Raw genomic sequence first — 18,614 nt, 5'->3', positions numbered from 1 at the left:
ACCTCAACCACTGGGCATACTGAGAATCTTCATCCAAGTCAGGAATTGAATGACCCATCTTCAGTTCTCCAATCTCTAAGGCAAGTGTGTCAATTAACTGTGATGAGCAGACAAAGTGTAGTGTTAGACAGTGGAAAAGACAAGCTAACTAGGCTGCAAGAACTTGAAATCATTAAGAACACAAAGTATCTAAGTTATGTTTTATCCTATACTACTGCAGCCATGAATGCTCCCATTAAAGGCAAATACTTTGGGATATGCACTGTTCTTATTTCAAGCTGTAGAATGACAGATACCCACATCTGACGCGGCTTCTGAATAATATTTGACCGCAGTAAAAATCAAAGAACAAATAGAAAGTGCACAGCTTAACTTTGTACTCACTTTCAAACTTCACCTGTGTCTACATTAAAAACCAAGTATCCTGCCAATTCCTGCTACAATAAAAACATTCAGTATGTCCCTTTGAAGGCATTCCTATTTCATGAGTATTACTGCAGGTTTTGGTAAAAAGAACCAGTTGTATAAACAGTAAAGTTTCCACTCTTCAGGTGCAATTTTCTTCAGTTGGCAAAAATAGATTAAGCCACTAGAAACACAAATCCAACTCTACCCAAAAACAGGCAGGGCTTTAAGTTTTGGCATACCCACAATTACCCATTAAGTAATGGATTTGACTCGAGTTCTCTGGCCAAAGACAGGTCTGACTCACAGCACTACGATCTCCACAACGGGTAATGTAAGGAGACAATTCCCAAATCCAGCTCAGCCGGGATGGGGACAGAATGCTATCTTGTTAACACCAATCTGACCCACAACGGTCACCCAGGCAACTGGATTAAGCAACCTGGACAGATCCGGCACAGGTGCCAACAGTACGGTAGTATCACGTCAGAAAGCATCCTCAATGTGGACTCCACACTCCATAAAGTCTCATGGCATCAGCTCAAACAAGTAAACCTGCGAGTAATTCCCATACACTACATCGCTCCGCAACCCCTAATAAAAATCTTAGACAACAAACCTGTACTCCTCCAGGCTGAACACCACTTGGAGGTAGCACTGAGGCGACAAGGGGGCAGAATGCACTTTGGGTGAGGACCAGCTGCTAGACTGAATACGGGGCAGGTGATGGATGAGGGAATCAAGAGGGAAAAACATTGACCTTACCCATCACCTTACCAATGTACCTCTCTCAGAAGTATCTATCCAGGACAGTATCAGTAGGAGTGACCACACAGTGGAGATGGAATTCCCATCTTCTCTTTGAGGATACACCCCAAGATGCTGTGCGGCATTATCACTTTGCGAAATGGGATAGACTCAGAAAAGATCTAGCAACTCAAGACTGGGTATCCATGAGACACTGAGGGAGCATCGACAGCAGAAGTGGACTTCAACGCAAACAGTACCTTCATGGTCTACCATATCCCCGAATGCACCATTACTGTCAATCCAGGGGATGAGTGTCAATCCAATGGAGAGTGCAGAAGGGCATGCCAGGAGCAGCATCAGGCACACCTGAATATCAGGGTCAACCTGATAAAGCTTTAACACAGGATTTATTGTATTTTGTAAGGACTCCTTACTCCATACTATTTTTAGATATACTTCAGCAAGTTCGCCTCACGTCACCTTCTATCAAAGTTGAGAAGCTAAGTTTTCTCCAGAATATTCTCATTGCTAGTGTCAGTCCTTGCTCAGTTGGCAGGTTGTGGCTTCAAGTCTCACTTCAGGACCTGAGCACAAAATCTAGGCTGATACTTTGGTGTGGAATGAAGGGAGTGCAGAAATGTGAGAGGTGCCACTTTTCAAATGAAACATTAACCAGGAACCCAGTCTGCCCTCTAAGGCAGACGTAAAGATTAAATGGCAATATTTCAAAGAGGAGCAGTGGAGATATCCCAGTGTTCTGGCTTATATTTATCCTTCAAACTCTATCTGCTCATCGTCACATGTCTACTACAACATTGCACTAGCAACTAAACTTCAAATCCTCTGCATTGTCTCTAAAGTGCCTTGGGATATCCTCTGAGGTCATGGAAGTGTTAAATAAATGAAAATTTTTTGTTGCTAAAACTTACTTCAATATTAAACAGTCTTATGTGGACTACTGGATTAGATTATTCCCTCATGCTTTGATGAACATGGGATACAAACTGCAAGGTGCATTCTAAATCAGTACTCAATACTGTTTAACATAAGTTTTTTGACCCATGCTTACAGCTTGACTACAATGTTCAGCATTTGATTGCTTTATTGATTGTTGTTTCACAGCAATTTTGGTTGTCACCAGCTCACAAGGAGTTTACACGCATTGACCACGTGCAGACTAAAGATAAGCTCCACCTATACTATGACTGCAGTAATGGTGCTTTCTGTAAAAAAAGAATGTTCCACTTTGCTTTAGTATCAAGTCAGGTCCTGAACTCCAAACTTATATTTCAACTTTAGCATTGATTCAAAGCTGCTTTTCACGAGAAACAACATTTTTGTGATGGCCTAAAGACTTGAATCGTTTCTGTATTCACACATGGAAATTATTTTATAAATGGACCGCACTGTTGTTTGTGGGATAGTTCCCTTTTGTTCTGTGGTTCTATGCCCACAATCATGGGATGGGATTCAAAAGAAACTTGTTGAGAAGAAAAGTCAAGAATAATCTCGAGGCTTGGACTTCTTTATAGCATTTTTTTATTACACGCAGACCCAGATATTCCGATGGCCAGATAGACTTTGGAGCAGTGTTGACTGGACTTGCATATTAGGACCATGTAGAAGTCAAGATCGAGCAGAGTTTATAGAAATGGCATTGGAAATTGAAGATTTCAATGGCCAAGTCCCCTGTGTCAGCAACCCTCTGAAATAATTCTTTAAAAGGTGCAGAATTTGGAGGGTTTCTCTTCGGTTTATGGTGTAGTGACTAGAATGAGGGCCAGGTGGATCTCATTGACTATGAGATCTTTGATTGGCCCAGGTTAACCCAATCAGGGAGCCCTGGCTGACAGACATAAACAGGAGATTCAAGACAATCTCCTCATTCTCGGGAAGGACTCGAAACTGGCTGGTCAGAGCACGTGTACTAGGCACATGTAAATAAAGGGTGACTTAGTGACAGGATACTGGCCGCTGTGTAATTATTTCAGAGGCGACATGAGTGGGATGGATGCTGCCTCAACACCGACACCACCTAAACAAGAGGAGGGAAATCTCCCTAGATGCTCTGGGCAGATGGTATGGTCCAGTACATGCTGCCCGTGACTGTGGCAGAGCTGGAAGAACCAGGCCTGGGGTGAAAATGTCACAGGATAGGCTAGCAGAGAAAGAGCAGGCCTACATCCAGGGATATTGGGGGGTGGGGGGGGGGGAGGTTAGTGGGAGGAAGAGGACAAGGTTTGAGATGTAGCCATTGGAACAAGGGCCAGATGGATCTTATTGACTATGAGATCCTTGACTGGGGCTGTTAACCTGGGCCAATCAGGGAGCCCTGGCTGAAAGATATAAACAGGACATTTAGAGAGTCTCCTCACTCAAGTGACCAACTCTGAGCTAATTTGTCAGAGCCAATGTACTGGGCACATGTAAATAAAGAGTGACTTCGTGATGGGATTCACACCTCTGTGAAGTTTTTTCCATAGTTCCCCAGGAAACCTTAGACAATTAAAAACTTAGTCCAACTCCTGGATTAATATGTATTAAACTAACCCTATGGACTCAACAGACTCTCTCTCCCAAGTAGACTTCCCCTGAACCTTTATATCCCTTGGACCCTGACAACCACTCCATCTTCCCCATCCCAACCAGAACAACATTTCCCTGGTACCCTGGCCCTACAAGTAGCTTACTAACTTATCCTTTCACAGTAGCTGCACAGTTTAATGTCACAACACGGTGCACTGACTGTCAAAAAGACGACATGGTTCGACATCACCTTGTTATCCTGCACTATAAGAGAAATATTTGGGTTCAGGTACAATCTTCCTGCCTCAAGGAACCAGGATTGAAATTCCTGGCTATGAACATAGACATCAGCACTCGTGGGGAAATGAAATAGGAGCAAACTAGTAATCTGATTATGCCCGTCACTGCTTGCAAGACCTGGGCCATAAAGACTAAATACGGGATTCAATTCAGGAGAAAACTGCTTCTAAGCTCACAGTTACATTACTGAATATCTATCTCGTAAAATCTACCAGGTATTGCTAGTCAGTCTACTCCACGCGCTTCTCTGTATGTTTGCCTCTCTAACATTCACATGGTTAGACATCAACCAACAAAGCCACTCACCATCTTTCTCCCTCCAACCACACTGTGCTCTTGATAGCCATCCTGGAGCATCATAATGAGGTTGCTCCAGACACCTAAAAGCCTTTTCAGAACAGTTTCTAGCACAGAATAATAGTTCTTATTTGCCTTCGTACCCCAATGTATTTGTATCCAATTAAATCGCATTTGCAACATTTCCGTTGATAAGGTATCACATAAAAGCAATTTGTTTTGCTTTTTTATAATTGTTAATGGTACACAAAAAAAATCAAAATAATTGATAGGTAGTGGGAATAATGGCGAATACTCCTTACTGTTTTGAGCAGTAAATCAGATTGCAAGTTCCAGCATTGGCACCTGCACAGTTAAACACACAAATCTGTAATGTCTGGCAAACTCCACACCTCTAGAGTATAATAATTCTCTTAGTGTAATAATTCTTGCTGATAAGACATACATTGACATCCATGCAATGTGAAAAATGGAATCTTTGTCCACAAAATCCACTCTAAAGATGGCAGAGTTGGTACAATCAGCAGAGATTAATTTTTGTTTTAAAAGCAACAGCTTGTCATTAATTAGCACCTTTAATGGTGAGAAAAAACATCTTAGTGTGTATCGCATGTGCATTATGGAACAAAATTCAACTCTGAACCAAAGCCACCAGTCAATGAATATTGCAGGTAAGCAATTCATGCAATACTGAAGGTTCACAAATCACATTTTTCATAATTTAATTTGTGATACGTATATTAAAAAAAAGTTCAGCTTTTTTTGAAAAAAGATTTTATATTTTCTTTAACTGGTTCTCTTAACCTCATCTGTTTCTTTTCTCCCCAATATTTATTTTACTTTTCGCGCACAATTCCAATCTAATTTATACTTCCCGCTTTCTGTTTTCAAGATTAAACACAGCACTTGGATTTTTCCAGATACTTCCAGCATGAAAATGTTTTTGCTGTAGACAAGATGTGGTTCCTGATCTTCGGATGCTGCCTGAACTGCTGTGCTTTTCCAGCACCATTCTAATCTAGACTCTGGTTTCCAGCATCTGCAGTCATTGTTTTTACCTTTTATATAACAATGTCTATAACAGAAGAAACTATCTTAGCGAAGGAACTGAACTGTTTTCTAGGAACAGTTGCTGGAAAGTTGTGTAAGCATCTGATTTATAGGTAAATTGCCTGCTGCTGATTATTAAAGATGATACATGGTACTTAAATTGGTAGCACTTCAATAACACACTCTGCAGAGGTGAGTTTATGCCTGAAACATCAACTCTCCTGCTCCTTGGATGCTGCCTGACCTGCTGTGCGTTTCTAGTGCCACACTTTCAACTCTGCAAAGTTGGTACAAGCACTACTGGCTCAGAGCTAAGCAAGTGACAGTTTAAAATACGATGTTTGCGACCCTGAGCAAGGATTCAGCTTTCACTGTTGGCCAGGAGGTTTGAAGTGAATTCTTAAAAGGTGTTGGGAGATATTTTGGAACATTTTGACAACATTCCATGAACAGATATTCTGAAAATTCTCTGAGGGCATCATCTTACAAGACACATTATAGAAGACACCAGGAGAAATGGTGACCTTGGTCATGGGTGACCGGTCAGGGGGTCTGTCCACCTTTGGCCTTCGCAAGGAATGGGAGGAAGACGTGGAGCCGGGCAGAGCGGGAGCAACAGTTGCAGGAATGACTCCCTTAGAGGGTACCATACAGGAATCAGATGCCAGGTGAGAGCAAGTTTCTGATCAAAACACACAAATATTTGTGGGCAGAGGAAAGGACAGTGTTTACTAGTTCCATCCAGCACTGAATGCCTCTGAAACAGGTGAATCCCAATGTCCCAGTGAAATGTCACCCTGCTACTATTCAGAGACTTCCAACCTCTTGGTGTGACAGAACTCGGAAAGATACTTGGGGAGCGAATCAGATAACCACCAGTAACCTCTTGCACTGAATGATTAACAAAAAGTATTTTTAATACAAACTCTATCAACATTAAATTAAAACACACAGGACTGGATGAGAGTAAAATTACTTTATTCGGTCTGAATCACATAAGAACAGCAAATGATAAATCTGCCCTTTTCCTTCTGAGATTCATAATCACTTGGGAAATTTTATGAGCGAGGTTTCATGTTGAAAAGATCACAATTCCATATAAACCTATGGGGACAGATCCTTGATGGCTGCAGGACAGGTAGCTGAGATGGTTAAGGAGGCGATTGGGATACTTCGCTTGATTAGGCAAGGCACTGAATACAACAGTAAGGAGGTTGTGATGGAGCTGCATATAGTGTTAGTTAGCCCACACCTGGAGTACTGTCTGCAGTTCTGTGGTTAGACTATAGGAAAGGTAGTGACTGGACAAGGGAGGGTGCAGAGGAGATTCACCAGGGTGTTGACTTGCCTGGAGTGATTCAACTATGAAAAGAGACTAAATAGGCTGGCTCAAATATAGAGAATGCTGGAGAAACTCAGTCGTTCTGACAACAACTTTGGAGAGAGAGAGAGAGAGAGAGAGAAACAGAGCTACTGGTGCGAGTCCAGTATGATTTCTTCAGAATGGGATAGGCTGAGGTCGTTGCCCTTAGAGCAGAGTAGTATGACAGGGGAAGCTGTTGTAAGTGTAACAAAGTTCTGAAGGGCATCGACAGGATAGAAAGGGAAAATCTATCCCTCTAATAGAGGGCTCAACAACCAGGTATACAGTTTCAAGGCAAGGAGCAGGGGTTCAGAGGAATTTTGAGAAAGGATTGTTTTTCCAGATGGTTATGGGTATCTGGAACTCTCTACCTACAAAAACGGCAGGGGAGGCTTAAAAACCTCAACACATTGAAGAACTATACTGTATACAGTAACACTTGAAATGTCACAGCACACCAGGGTCTGGGCCACATTCAGGAAAATGGGGATTAGAATAGATGGATGTTTGATGACTAGTACAGACATGATGGGCCAAAGGGCTTCCTTCTGTGTTGCAAAAACTCTGACTCTCTCTGACACTATGAAATAACTTTACTTAAAAAAAAAACAGAGATATGTCAAATACAGGTCATTATTTTTAAACCTCGAGTCTCCTGTAAATAGAAAAAAACTACTCAGCAAGCCTGGCTTCTGTGACACTGCCCAGACTATAAACAGTACTCCTACAATCATTAAAGTAGCAACATGTTGTTCCACTGTAAGGAGATAAAGACAGATGTTCCAATTTGCATCGGCTAGACTTCCCACAGACTTCCTAAAACACTAAACTTCAGTAACCACAGAATGACATTCCACAGAATTTAGATACTGAAAATGTGCTCTTTTGCTGCATCAGCACTCTATTATCTTTGTTTATGTTCTATACAACAGAACAGATTTACCAAATACAATTTGGACTATGTGCTGCTTTTTAAACAAAAATCAGCGACAGCCCACACCAGGATCTCAAGCTTCTTTACCAGAACGTCTTATATATGGCATCATACATGACCTCAGGATGTACTGCAGTATGTACGTCAATGAAATGTCTGACTTCCCTTAGCAAATCCGGAGATGCTACATGTCCAGCACTTTAACTCTCAGAATGATAGTGATGCCCCCTGGGAACAAGGGGGAAAGTCTCCACTTAGATATGTTTTATATTTTTTTTATTTAGAAATAGTTTTTTACTGTATTGTTGTGGGTGTATTAAAGAGGGTTTATTTTTGTAAATCTTACATGTTCCATGCCCGGGATGCTCTGGATGGGGTTCCCCCTCCCGAGGGGTCTCGGATTGGCCCAGAGGATTATGGTTGATCAATCGGTTAAGTGGTGCACCTGGAATGTCAAAGGGAGTAATTCGCCACTTAAAAGGAAGAAAATATTATCAAATCTTAAGAAGGAAAGAGTTGATATAGCTCTCCTACAGGAGACGCATCTGTCAGATAAAGAACACTTGAAATTACGACAGGGCGGATTTGATCAGGCCTTTTTTTCTTCTTTTAGCTCAAAAAGCAGGGGAGTTGTTATTCTTGTTCGGAAGAATTTCCCTTTCAAAATCCTAAAGCAGATAAAAGACGAATCTGGACGATATATCTTGATTAAAGCTCTCATAAATGGAGAGGAATATGGGATTTTAAATTTGTACTGCCCCCCGGCACACCCCTTTAAATTTATAACGGAAGCCTTCTCAAAATTGATGGCTTTTGATGCCCGTCATATAATTATAGGGGGAGACTTTAATTGTATTATGGATCCGGAAATAGACAGGATTCCCAAGAGTACTGCAGGAGTATCTCCCAGATCTAGACAATTGATGGATCTGAACAAAGAATTAGGATTAGTAGATGTATGGAGATGTCTTCATCCACAGGGTAGAGATTTTTCTTTCTACTCTAATCCACATAAATGTCATACCAGAATTGATATGTTTTTTGCCCCCTCAATTTTTTTAAACTCCATATCATCCTGTAAAATAGGTAATATAGCAATTTCTGACCACGCTGCTGTATATATGGAAACTAAGGCGAAGAACAGTGGGACATCCCCTCGGCATTGGCGTATGGACCCCTTCTTAATGAAAGATAGTAAATTTGTAAAGTACTTCTCTCAAGAATTTAAAACTTTTTTAGAAATTAATTCAGGTACAGCTAGCAACCCGTCAATGATGTGGGAGACCATCAAAGCTTACACGCGAGGCTTGATCATCTCCTACTCAGCGACCCAGAAGAAATTAAAAGGAGAACAACAGCGTTTGCTTGAAACCCGCTTAAAAGCGGCTGAAACAGCATACATTGATAGACCCTCTATTATTAAATTGCAAAGGATTACAGCTCTTAGGACAGCTCTAAATACTACACTTACTCAAACGGCTAAGAGGGAAATATTATTTGCAAAGCAAAGATTATATGAATATGGCGACAAACCGGGTAGATACTTAGCATTTCTTGCAAAGAAAAAAAAGGCCCCTCAGACTATTATGTCTATCAAGGAAAGTACGGGTATTTTGACTCATGATCATAAAAAGATTAATGCGACCTTTAGAAAATTCTATTCTGAGTTATATAAATCACAGGATTGTGAAGATAGGGCGAAGAGGATGCAGTCATTTTTTAAAAATTTGACTTTTCCAGACCTAACTCCGGAACAAGTATCGGTCCTAAATGCTCCTCTTACACCCCAAGAAATAGTTGATGCAATTAGGCACCTTCAAAATGGTAAGACGCCGGGCCCAGATGGCTTTCAAGCTGAATTCTATAAAGAATTTACAGAAATACTGGTTGGTCCACTTATGGACATGTATAACTATGCATATAGTCAGGGCTGTCTCCCGCCTTCGCTGAAAGAGGCAAATATCTCTCTTATCCTCAAAAAAGGAAAGGACCCAGAAGATTGTACATCATACAGACCAATATCCTTGCTAAATGTAGATTTTAAAATCCTCTCTAAAACATTAGCACTGAGATTAGAAAGGATACTGCCACATATTATAAAGGAGGATCAGACGGGGTTTATTAAGGGCCGTAGATCATCCAATAATGTTAGAAGGGCTCTGAATATGATTCAAGCTTGTCATCAGGGAAAGATACCAGGAGTAGTGGTTTCATTAGACGCGGAAAAGGCATTTGATAGGGTCGAATGGTCATATTTGTTTTACACGTTGGAGAGGTTTGGTGTTGGACAGGTGTTTACCAAATGGATCTCAACATTGTATAGTGATCCCAAAGCAGTTGTGGTTACCAATGGATTAGGCTCGGATAGCTTCAGTGTGGGTAGGGGCTGCCGTCAGGGATGTCCCCTCTCACCATTGTTATTCACGCTAATAATCGAACCACTAGCAGAAGCTATACGAGCTGATCCTAATATAGTGGCCCCAAGGATTGGTACAGGTAAACATAAAATTACCCTTTATGCAGATGATGTTCTTCTATTCCTCAGTAACCCTTTGATGTCCATACCCCGCTTAATTCAAGTTATTAATACATTTAGTGCATTCTCAGGCTATAAAATTAATTTTTCAAAATCGGAGGCTATGCCAATGGGTGGCCTTGCTGTGATACCCCGCTTAGCGGACGGTTCCCTTTTTCCCTTTCGCTGGTCCCTGGAGGGTTTCTTATATTTAGGCATTTTTATTACTCCAGTATTTGGTCAGTTGTATAAGACTAATTTTGTGAATTTATTGGAAAGGATAAGGCAGGACCTCCAGCGATGGGGAGACCTGCCAATTTCCTGGCTGGGTAGAATAGCATTAATCAAAATGAATATCCTGCCCCGTCTCCTATATCCTATGAGAATGCTTCCGGTGATGCTGCCGAGGACAGCTTTATGTAAATTATACGGCTGGCTGAGTTCCTTTATCTGGAACCATAGGCGGCCCCTCATTAAGCTGAAGAAGCTACAGCTTCCACAGGCAAGGGGTGGATTGGACTTCCCAGATTTTAGGAAATATCAATTAAGTTCCCTATTAAGTTATATAGCTGATTGGGTCTTGTCTGATCCACAATCAATCTGGTTGGACATCGAGGCTTCTCAAGTAAAATACCCACTTATTAACCTTTTATTCTCAGACAAGAGGAAAATCATTACAGATCACTGTAAAAACCCTATAATACTGAATACAATCAAGGCTTGGAATATAATGCGGCAAAATGAGGGTAATTCACATAAAACATCCCCCTATGCACCGATAGTGGGAGCATGGGGATTCCAACCGGGGTTAACAGATGCCACTTTTAAACTCTGGAGAGCCAGGGGTATCTCATGTCTCGGGGATTTATTTAAAGATGGGGTCCTGATGTCTTTCGGACAGCTGCGTCAGAAATTCGGATTACCCAATGGAGACCTCTTTCGATACTTCCAAATTCGAGATTTTATACAGAAGAAGACTACGTTATTAGATAGTCTTTATAAATCCGATAGAGAATGTAGTGTCCTACGACCAGTGGGGGTATCTTCCGTCAGTAATATTTATCATTTGCTACATGATGAAGTATCGGGAGATATGGATAATCTGCTTAAAACATGGGATCAGGATCTGGGACTAGAAATCTCCACAGAAACGTGGAATGATATCTGGGAAAATGCTAGAAGAATTACTATTTGTAACAGAACCCAGGCTATCCAGCTGAAGATACTTCATAGGGCCCATATAGCACCGGTTCGATTGGCAAAATTTAAGGCAGGAGCATCTCCAATGTGTCCTAAATGCAAAATAGAGGTGGGCACTCTTGTACATTGCTTATGGACCTGTCATAAGATCCGTGGATATTGGACTAAAGTAGCAAGTACCCTGACAGAAATTTTAGGAACGGAAATAAAAGTGGACCCCGTATCTCTCCTATTGGGTTTTTCGAACTTTCCCTCCCTGGACACGTACGGGAAGAGACTATTTTCTATTCTTTCTTTCTGTGCAAGGAAAAATATTTTGATGAACTGGATGGCGGAGGGCCCCCCTGGACTTTCAAATTGGCACAGACTAATTATGGAATGTATTCCCCTTGACTTCCTTACAAACATGGTGCACCGAAAGACCGAATTATTTTATAAAATATGGCAGCCCTTTTTGAATTACATAAATACAGATATTTCGGCTATCCTAACAAGGGCTTTTATTTAATTGAGACTACAGACCTGGCTGGTCCGCGGCCCCTCGGGGGAGGAATCCCGCACGAATACGGGTTGTATCATATCTGATGTTAACACATCCCGAGCATGTAAGAGACTTAAATATACACCCTGGTTAGTTGTAGTTTAGATTAGTAGATAGTTGAGTTTTGTCTGTTTGTTCTTTTTTGTTGTTTTTTTTTCCGGGTTTTTTTTTGTTGTTTTGTTTTTTTTTGTCAAATTTTGGCTATTGTATATTTGAGCTAATTGTATATCAATGTTTATATCTGAGAGTTTTGTTTATTTTTGTAAACTTGTAAAAATGTTAAATTTCTAATAAAAATATCTATAAAAAAAAACTCTCAGAATGATAAACTCACCTGAAATGCAGTAGAACAACATTGAAGTTCTATCCCTTTCACCTCATTCAAAGTTAAATTTGACAAGGCAAGATTGACCTGTATCTTAACTCCATCCAACCACAATCCTTAATTCATTATCTAACAGAAATCTGCCAGTTTTTCCAAGTGACCCAGTCAGGAGCCATCTCTTTTAAGGGGATACGGCCACAGAGAATTCCAGATTTCTGCTATCCTTTGTGAACAGAAGTGCTTCCCGACATCAACGCTGAGTGACCAAGCTCTAATTTTAACTTTATGCCCTTTATTCTGGACTTTCCCACCACAGGAAATAGCTTCTCCCCATCTTTGATTCCACCCCTTTAATCATCTGAAACATCCCTTAAATCTTCTATACTGAAAAGGATATAACCCAGTCATGTAAGCTGCCCTTATAAGTTAACCATTCATCATTCTGATGAATATGCGTTACACCACCTCTAAGGCCAAGATATCCTGCCCGTGGCACAGTGTCCAGAAATAAATGCAATATTATGGGGGCTAATCATAGATCTGTACAACTGTAAAGTATCTTCAATCCCTTTGGATTGCAGGCTTCTTGAGATAAGAGCCAAATCTTCCATTGGCCTTTTTATTTCAAGAACACTCCACTAACTGCAGTAATTTCTGTACTTCGGGGTCCCAAAGTGCTTCAACTCATTCGCAGTCCTAGCTTCTCACAATTTACAAAATGATCTGCTCTCTCTTCCTCAGGGGTTTCCCCCACAACAGAGTCTATCTGTCACAGTGTCTCTCACTGAACTTAATCAATCGCTGTGCATTTCCAACTTCATAATCTCATCCGTGCTATTTGCTGTGCTGCCCGTGTCGGTTTCTTCATCCAAGTCAATTCTAAATGCTGTGAAAAGCCATGGAGCTCACAACAATCCCTAGTTACTAGGCACATCCTGCTAATTTGAGGAAGAACCAATTCCTTATCCATGTCAATAGGCGACTGCAAAGCTGCAAGTTCTCATTTTGGTTAAGCCACGTATAAGAGCCTTATAAAATATATTCTGTCAGTTTGCACGATTAACATCCTTCTGTGCTAAATTGGTTTCTTCCTCAAAAAAAAAATCACACTAGCTTTATGGTTGCTGACCTTTTACAAATTCATGCTGGCTTACCAGATCAGCTCATATTTGTATGCCAAGTCACTGTCATTAACAGCAGGTTACTTGAAACAAGACATCGAGATAGCTATAACAGAAGGCTGCTTGTTAATTGTTCAAATTTTTCTTATCCCAGAAACTTTTACATCGGAGTTTTTGACTGCCTCGACCGAGCTGTCCATAGGAAAAAGGAAACATACCCAGGGCGGGATCATTTCCTCATCTCTCAAGCATGTTTCCTGGCAAAGGACTAAAAAATACTGTAGAAGTGAAGTGTCTGAGTTCACCCATCCAAATAAAAAGGGGAGGGTTCAGAGTGGAGACAAGGGGTGCGGTAAAGAAAGAGAATGAGCTTAAAGCAACTAAATAAAAAAAGGATACTTTTAAAAACATTGCCTTTATGAAAAGTTGCTCCCTCAAAATTGCAATACCTTAAAAAAACTCCCTCGTTGCAGCTCAACTGGGCCTGACATTCTCAGTAGATATCTGGGATGGCTTCAGAGTTCAGCCAGACAGACCTAAAACCAAAAAAACATTTAATGGTTATTCCATGTGAAAGGAAATTCTGATGCTCACATACAAAAAAAAAGAAACCCACTAGGAACCGATATTTTGCCAACATCTATGACAGCAACAACACCTTCTTATTAATTCCATATCGGCAAAGTGATCCCAAAACAGAGTTGATCACGCAACACCGGAGTTCAGAAATACTTTACCTTCAAATATCGTCTTCACTTTCAACAAATAGAAGCAGTATAAAACTCATTAAAAAGACACAATTGTGCTGTAACTTAAGTTCTCCATGAGCACATTATGGGACTGAAGGTAATTTGAGGTCAAGAGAGACATGCAGCTGCTAGCGTTTAATTTTTGATTTGGAATACAAGCTTGTTAATTCTCTTTTCTTTCCAGTAGAGTCATAGAGATGTACAGCATGGAAACAGACCCTTCGGTCCAACCCGTCCATGCCAACCAGATATCCCAACCCAATCTAGTCCCATCTGCCAGCATCCGGCCCATATCCCTCCAAACCCTTCCTATTCATATACCCATCCAAATGCCTCTTAAATGTTGCAATTGTACCAGCCTCTACTACTTCCCCTGGCAGGTCATTCCATACCCATACCACGCCGTGTGAAAAAGCTGCCCCTTAGGTCGCTTTTATATCTTTCCCCTCTCACTCTAAACCTATGCCCTCTAGTTCTGCACTCCCCGACCCCAGGGAAAAGACTTTGCCTATTTACCCTATCCATGCCCCTCATAATTTTGTAAGCCTCTATAAGCCTATATATAAAGCCTCAGCCTCACAGCCTCAGCCTGTTCAGCCTCTCCCTATAGCTCAAATCCTCCAACCCTGACAACATCCTTGTAAATCTTTTCTGAATCCTTTCAAGTTTCACAACATCTTTCCGATAGGAAGGAGACCAGAATTGCACGCAATATTCCAACAGTGGCCTAACCAATGTCCTGTACAACCGCAACATGACCTCCCAACTCCTGTACTCAATACTCAAGTAACATATCCCCCTCCTTTTTTTTGCTCTAGCACAGAATCATGATGGTGCAAAAGCAAAGAAAGATGTCTTTAAGTTGCTAGCTGTTCTAACAAACTACAAACTGTTCAGCTGCAAATTGAACTTTACAACCCATTTCCCAGCTTTGAAAACCAAGCAACTTATTTGTAAGGGAAGCCATGACCAAAAGTTTCTAATGGAGGATGTTGTTTCAATAAAGTAACATCTTGAGAAAACAAAACTGCACTGGAAGCTACAAGTCGCTAAACCTTAATTTGCCACAAATTGAAGAATAGACAGACCACTAGCATCCACATGCACCTTTTTTTTTAAAAAAAAGTGAGTCAGAGATAGTTTCAGTTAACCATAAGCCCTTAATATGTAGGATCAAGTGTCGCCCATTCAGCTCATTGAATCTGCTCCACCATTCAATGAGATTATGGCTGATCTGATAAATGCAAACTCCACTTTCCTGCCTTTTCACCACAATCTTTGATTCCCTTCTGATTAAACACTTGTTGATCTCAGCTTTGAATAACATAAATGACCCAGCCCCTCTACACTTCTGCAGTAAAGAATTTGATAGATTCACAACTAGAGGGCATAGTTTTAGGGTGAAAGAGGAAAGATATAAGACAGACCTAAGGGGCAACTTTTTCACACAGAGGGTGGTACGTGTATGGAATGAACTGCCAGAGGAAGTGGTGGAAGCTGATACAACTGCAACATTTAAAAGGCATTTGGATGGGTATATGAATAGGAAGGGTTTGGAGGGATATGGGCCGGGTGCTGGCAGGTGGGACTAGATTGGGTTGGGATATCTGATCGGCATGGACAGGTTGGACCGAAGGGTCTGTTTCCGTGCTTTACATCTCTATGACTCTATGAGAGAAGAAATCCCTCCTCATTTCTGTCCCATTGATGTCTTTAAATGTTTGCAATTTACAAGAGTCCTGCTTTCAGAGGTGAGAAAATATAACTGTACTTTGAAATAACAAGGGCATTTCCACATATCAAAGAGAAGTCCATTCACCATCCGGAAAAGAGACAGTTTGAAATGCTCTCTGCAGTTCCCAGTATGCTGTCCAAGAGCATTTTTCATTTACAACTGACCACTGACGTGATTTGGTTTTTCTATATGGTATCCTATGCAACATATAGTAAAAAGAGTTGGGTTTATATTGATATAGATATCTGAAAGTTTATTAATACCTAACAATGTTCACTGGCATGACACCTCAGACTTATACATCTAACTTTGGTTATGAACTTGCTTAAATTAATATTAAATTATACACACAGTTGACTGACTAATTGCTAACTGAATGAATAAAGACCCCTTAAACTACAGCATATTATGATGCCATCTAGCTTTCTTAAAGCTATAGTGCATTTCTGAAATGTGTGCAATAATTTATCAGTCCCTTGATACCAAGGGCATCTTGCTTCCACTCTGATTTGATGGGTTCAGAGATGGCTCAGAAGTCCAATGCATTATCTTCAGATGCGGCTACGCATAGCATAGGTCCTGTTTGAAGGAGCAGGAAGATAAAGGAACTTGGAGATTTGTGACCCCTTTTCATTGCCTCAAATTCACCTCTGGATGATCGTGATCTGGTGTGCTTAGTGCCTTCCTGAATTAACATTCTCCATTTTGGTCAATCACGAATCAGGGACTCCCTCAAGCTGACAAAGATATATGATCACTTCAAGGATGCTTTGAGGACATATCAAAGTCATTTCTGCTGTCCCCTGGGGAACAGTTGAGCTGGGGCAGGGACCTCATCAAAGCAGTCAGTACTCATCGGAGACAACACACTTGTGAATTTCTTATCTAGGACTCTGACTTCAACTTGATATCCCTCAACTCTATTACCCAGATCAGTTTCACAATTAAGCCTCCAAGTCTGCAAAGTTGAAAAAGCCATTTGACAGTTATTCAAAAAAATAAACAAGATCTCTGGAGCAGGTGGAATCCCTGCTGGAATCTGAAAAATGGCAAAGATACACTCCTGACACAGCTGCACAACTTCATATCCCTCACCCAGGAAAAGGAGTGTCAGTGGGAGGTGTTGCTGATATTGTGATCACATCTACATTAAGAAGGGAGATAAACCTGATCACCGTCACTTCAGAAAAATCCCTGTTGTTTGCCAGAGGGAAGATCTTTGCAAGGAAACATCCACATTGACTCCGCCAAGTAGCTGCAGAGTGCCTTCTAGAGTTGCAGTGCGAATTTGCTTAATGAGACACACCTACAGACATGATCTTTTCTGTGTAGTTAATTCAAGAAAACTGAAAAGAATGGCATCAATGCCAGTATATGACATATACCAACTTCAGAAAAGCCTCCAATTCTATAGCACTACATTTTATATCACCATGCCCAGTATCTGTTCCAGATAAGCTCCAAGAGTATCTCACTTTGATGTATTATGCATCACATAGCCTCTCCAAAACAATTTCATGATCCATTTCTGCTACTGCAGAAGCGTCAGACAATGGCTGTCATTACATTAATAACTATGTCGCTCCTCTGCATATCTGCAGCTTGCACTAACATGCAGACTGGAAACATTTGCCACAAAGTCAGAAGAGGAATCAGACAGTGCATTTGCCACTGATTTAGATAGCTAATACTGACATATCTCTGCAAAGTATCATTCCAAGTACTCTTTCCAAGTATTGTTCCTACATTCATTAAGCTCAAACTGTCATCCAGTATCTCACACAATCAGTTATTTTTATATGAAGTGACAGGACTGTATTTAAGGACTCAGGATTACAAACAAAAACAAGCTAAATACGTATGGAATTTTACAAAACTTGAGTTGCCAATCATGGGCGTTTAAACAAATATACCCCCAATTAGTATATTCTATCAATCTTTGCAGATACAAAGATAAAAATCAGTGCTTACAGACATATGGCAATTCTTTTACGTTTTTTCTGTACATAATCACGCAGCTCCTACAAAAAGGAATCACTGGCTCAGTGGGCTGTTTTGGCCTCGTTGATTTGCTGTCAGTGCAGAAACTGACTGTCCTGAGAACTTGGCTGAAGCAGCTACCCTGCTGATGCGCGCAGAAATCTCAGCACTGCAGAAAGGTGTGACAGTTTTTAACATTTGGTCACTCACTTGGTATACAGCAACTGGCTTTCCTGAATGTTGTTTCGGCAGCACATGCAACAAGTTGATTACGGGTGTCAGGCTATGACAAAACACTGGAGAAATGTGGGCTTTCACACTGGGAAATGTGATGCCTGGGAAGTGATCTCGCTGACTGGTGGAGTAGACTCAATGGATCGAATAGTCGTCTTCTGCTGCTTCGTTCTTATGGTGGCTTCAGAGAGGTGTGAGATACAGTAAACGTCATGGGATATGTTATTCTGGAATACCCCTTTAAAATAATTAGTGGGAGTAGAACAAAGGGTAATAGGTTGAATCTTCAGGTATACCGCCATAAGATATAGGTACAGAAATAGACCATGTGGCCCAGTGAGATCACTCCACCATTAAATGAGATCATGGCTGATCTGATAATTCTCAACAGCAATTTCCCGTCTAATCCTGTAATCTTTGATTCTCTTCCTCATTAGAAATCTGTCCATGTCAGCATTGAACATACCTAACAGGCTTTATGTCTCGATAAATTCATGATGGATGATCTAAATTGGGATAAATGGCCTTCCTCATCCATTGCAAAATGGTATGATTATATACTTATGCTGTGACCATGTCTTTTCAATAC

At 40.9% G+C, this 18,614-nt stretch overlaps 1 protein-coding gene across 10 annotated transcripts in view; it reads right to left on the bottom strand.

Moving 5' to 3' along the window:
- rin2b (Ras and Rab interactor 2b) overlaps nt 1-18,614 on the bottom strand; it is a 164,586-nt gene that overhangs the window by 56,867 nt on the left and 89,105 nt on the right. For 8 of the 10 annotated variants that reach the window (XM_043696521.2, XM_043696520.2, XM_087991609.1 and 5 more), the window contains 2 exons: nt 13,777-13,863; nt 3-97 (listed from right to left, as the gene is read on the bottom strand). In XM_043696521.2, the coding sequence (XP_043552456.2) occupies nt 3-97; nt 13,777-13,818 (137 nt within the window). In that variant the 5' untranslated portion in view covers nt 13,819-13,863. Of the gene's footprint in view, nt 1-2; nt 98-7,971; nt 8,145-13,360; nt 13,499-13,776; nt 13,864-18,614 lie in introns of those variants that run through there. The other 2 variants (XM_087991611.1, XM_087991610.1) reach the window with 2 other exon arrangements.

Source organism: Chiloscyllium plagiosum, unplaced genomic scaffold (genome assembly GCF_037043375.1).
Source record: "Chiloscyllium plagiosum isolate Xiang-an unplaced genomic scaffold, Cpla_swu_hap1 HiC_scaffold_10, whole genome shotgun sequence".
Classification (NCBI taxonomy): domain Eukaryota; kingdom Metazoa; phylum Chordata; class Chondrichthyes; order Orectolobiformes; family Hemiscylliidae; genus Chiloscyllium; species Chiloscyllium plagiosum.
Note: the sequence above shows the minus strand (reverse complement) of the source record. Positions and strands in the feature narration are given on the sequence as shown.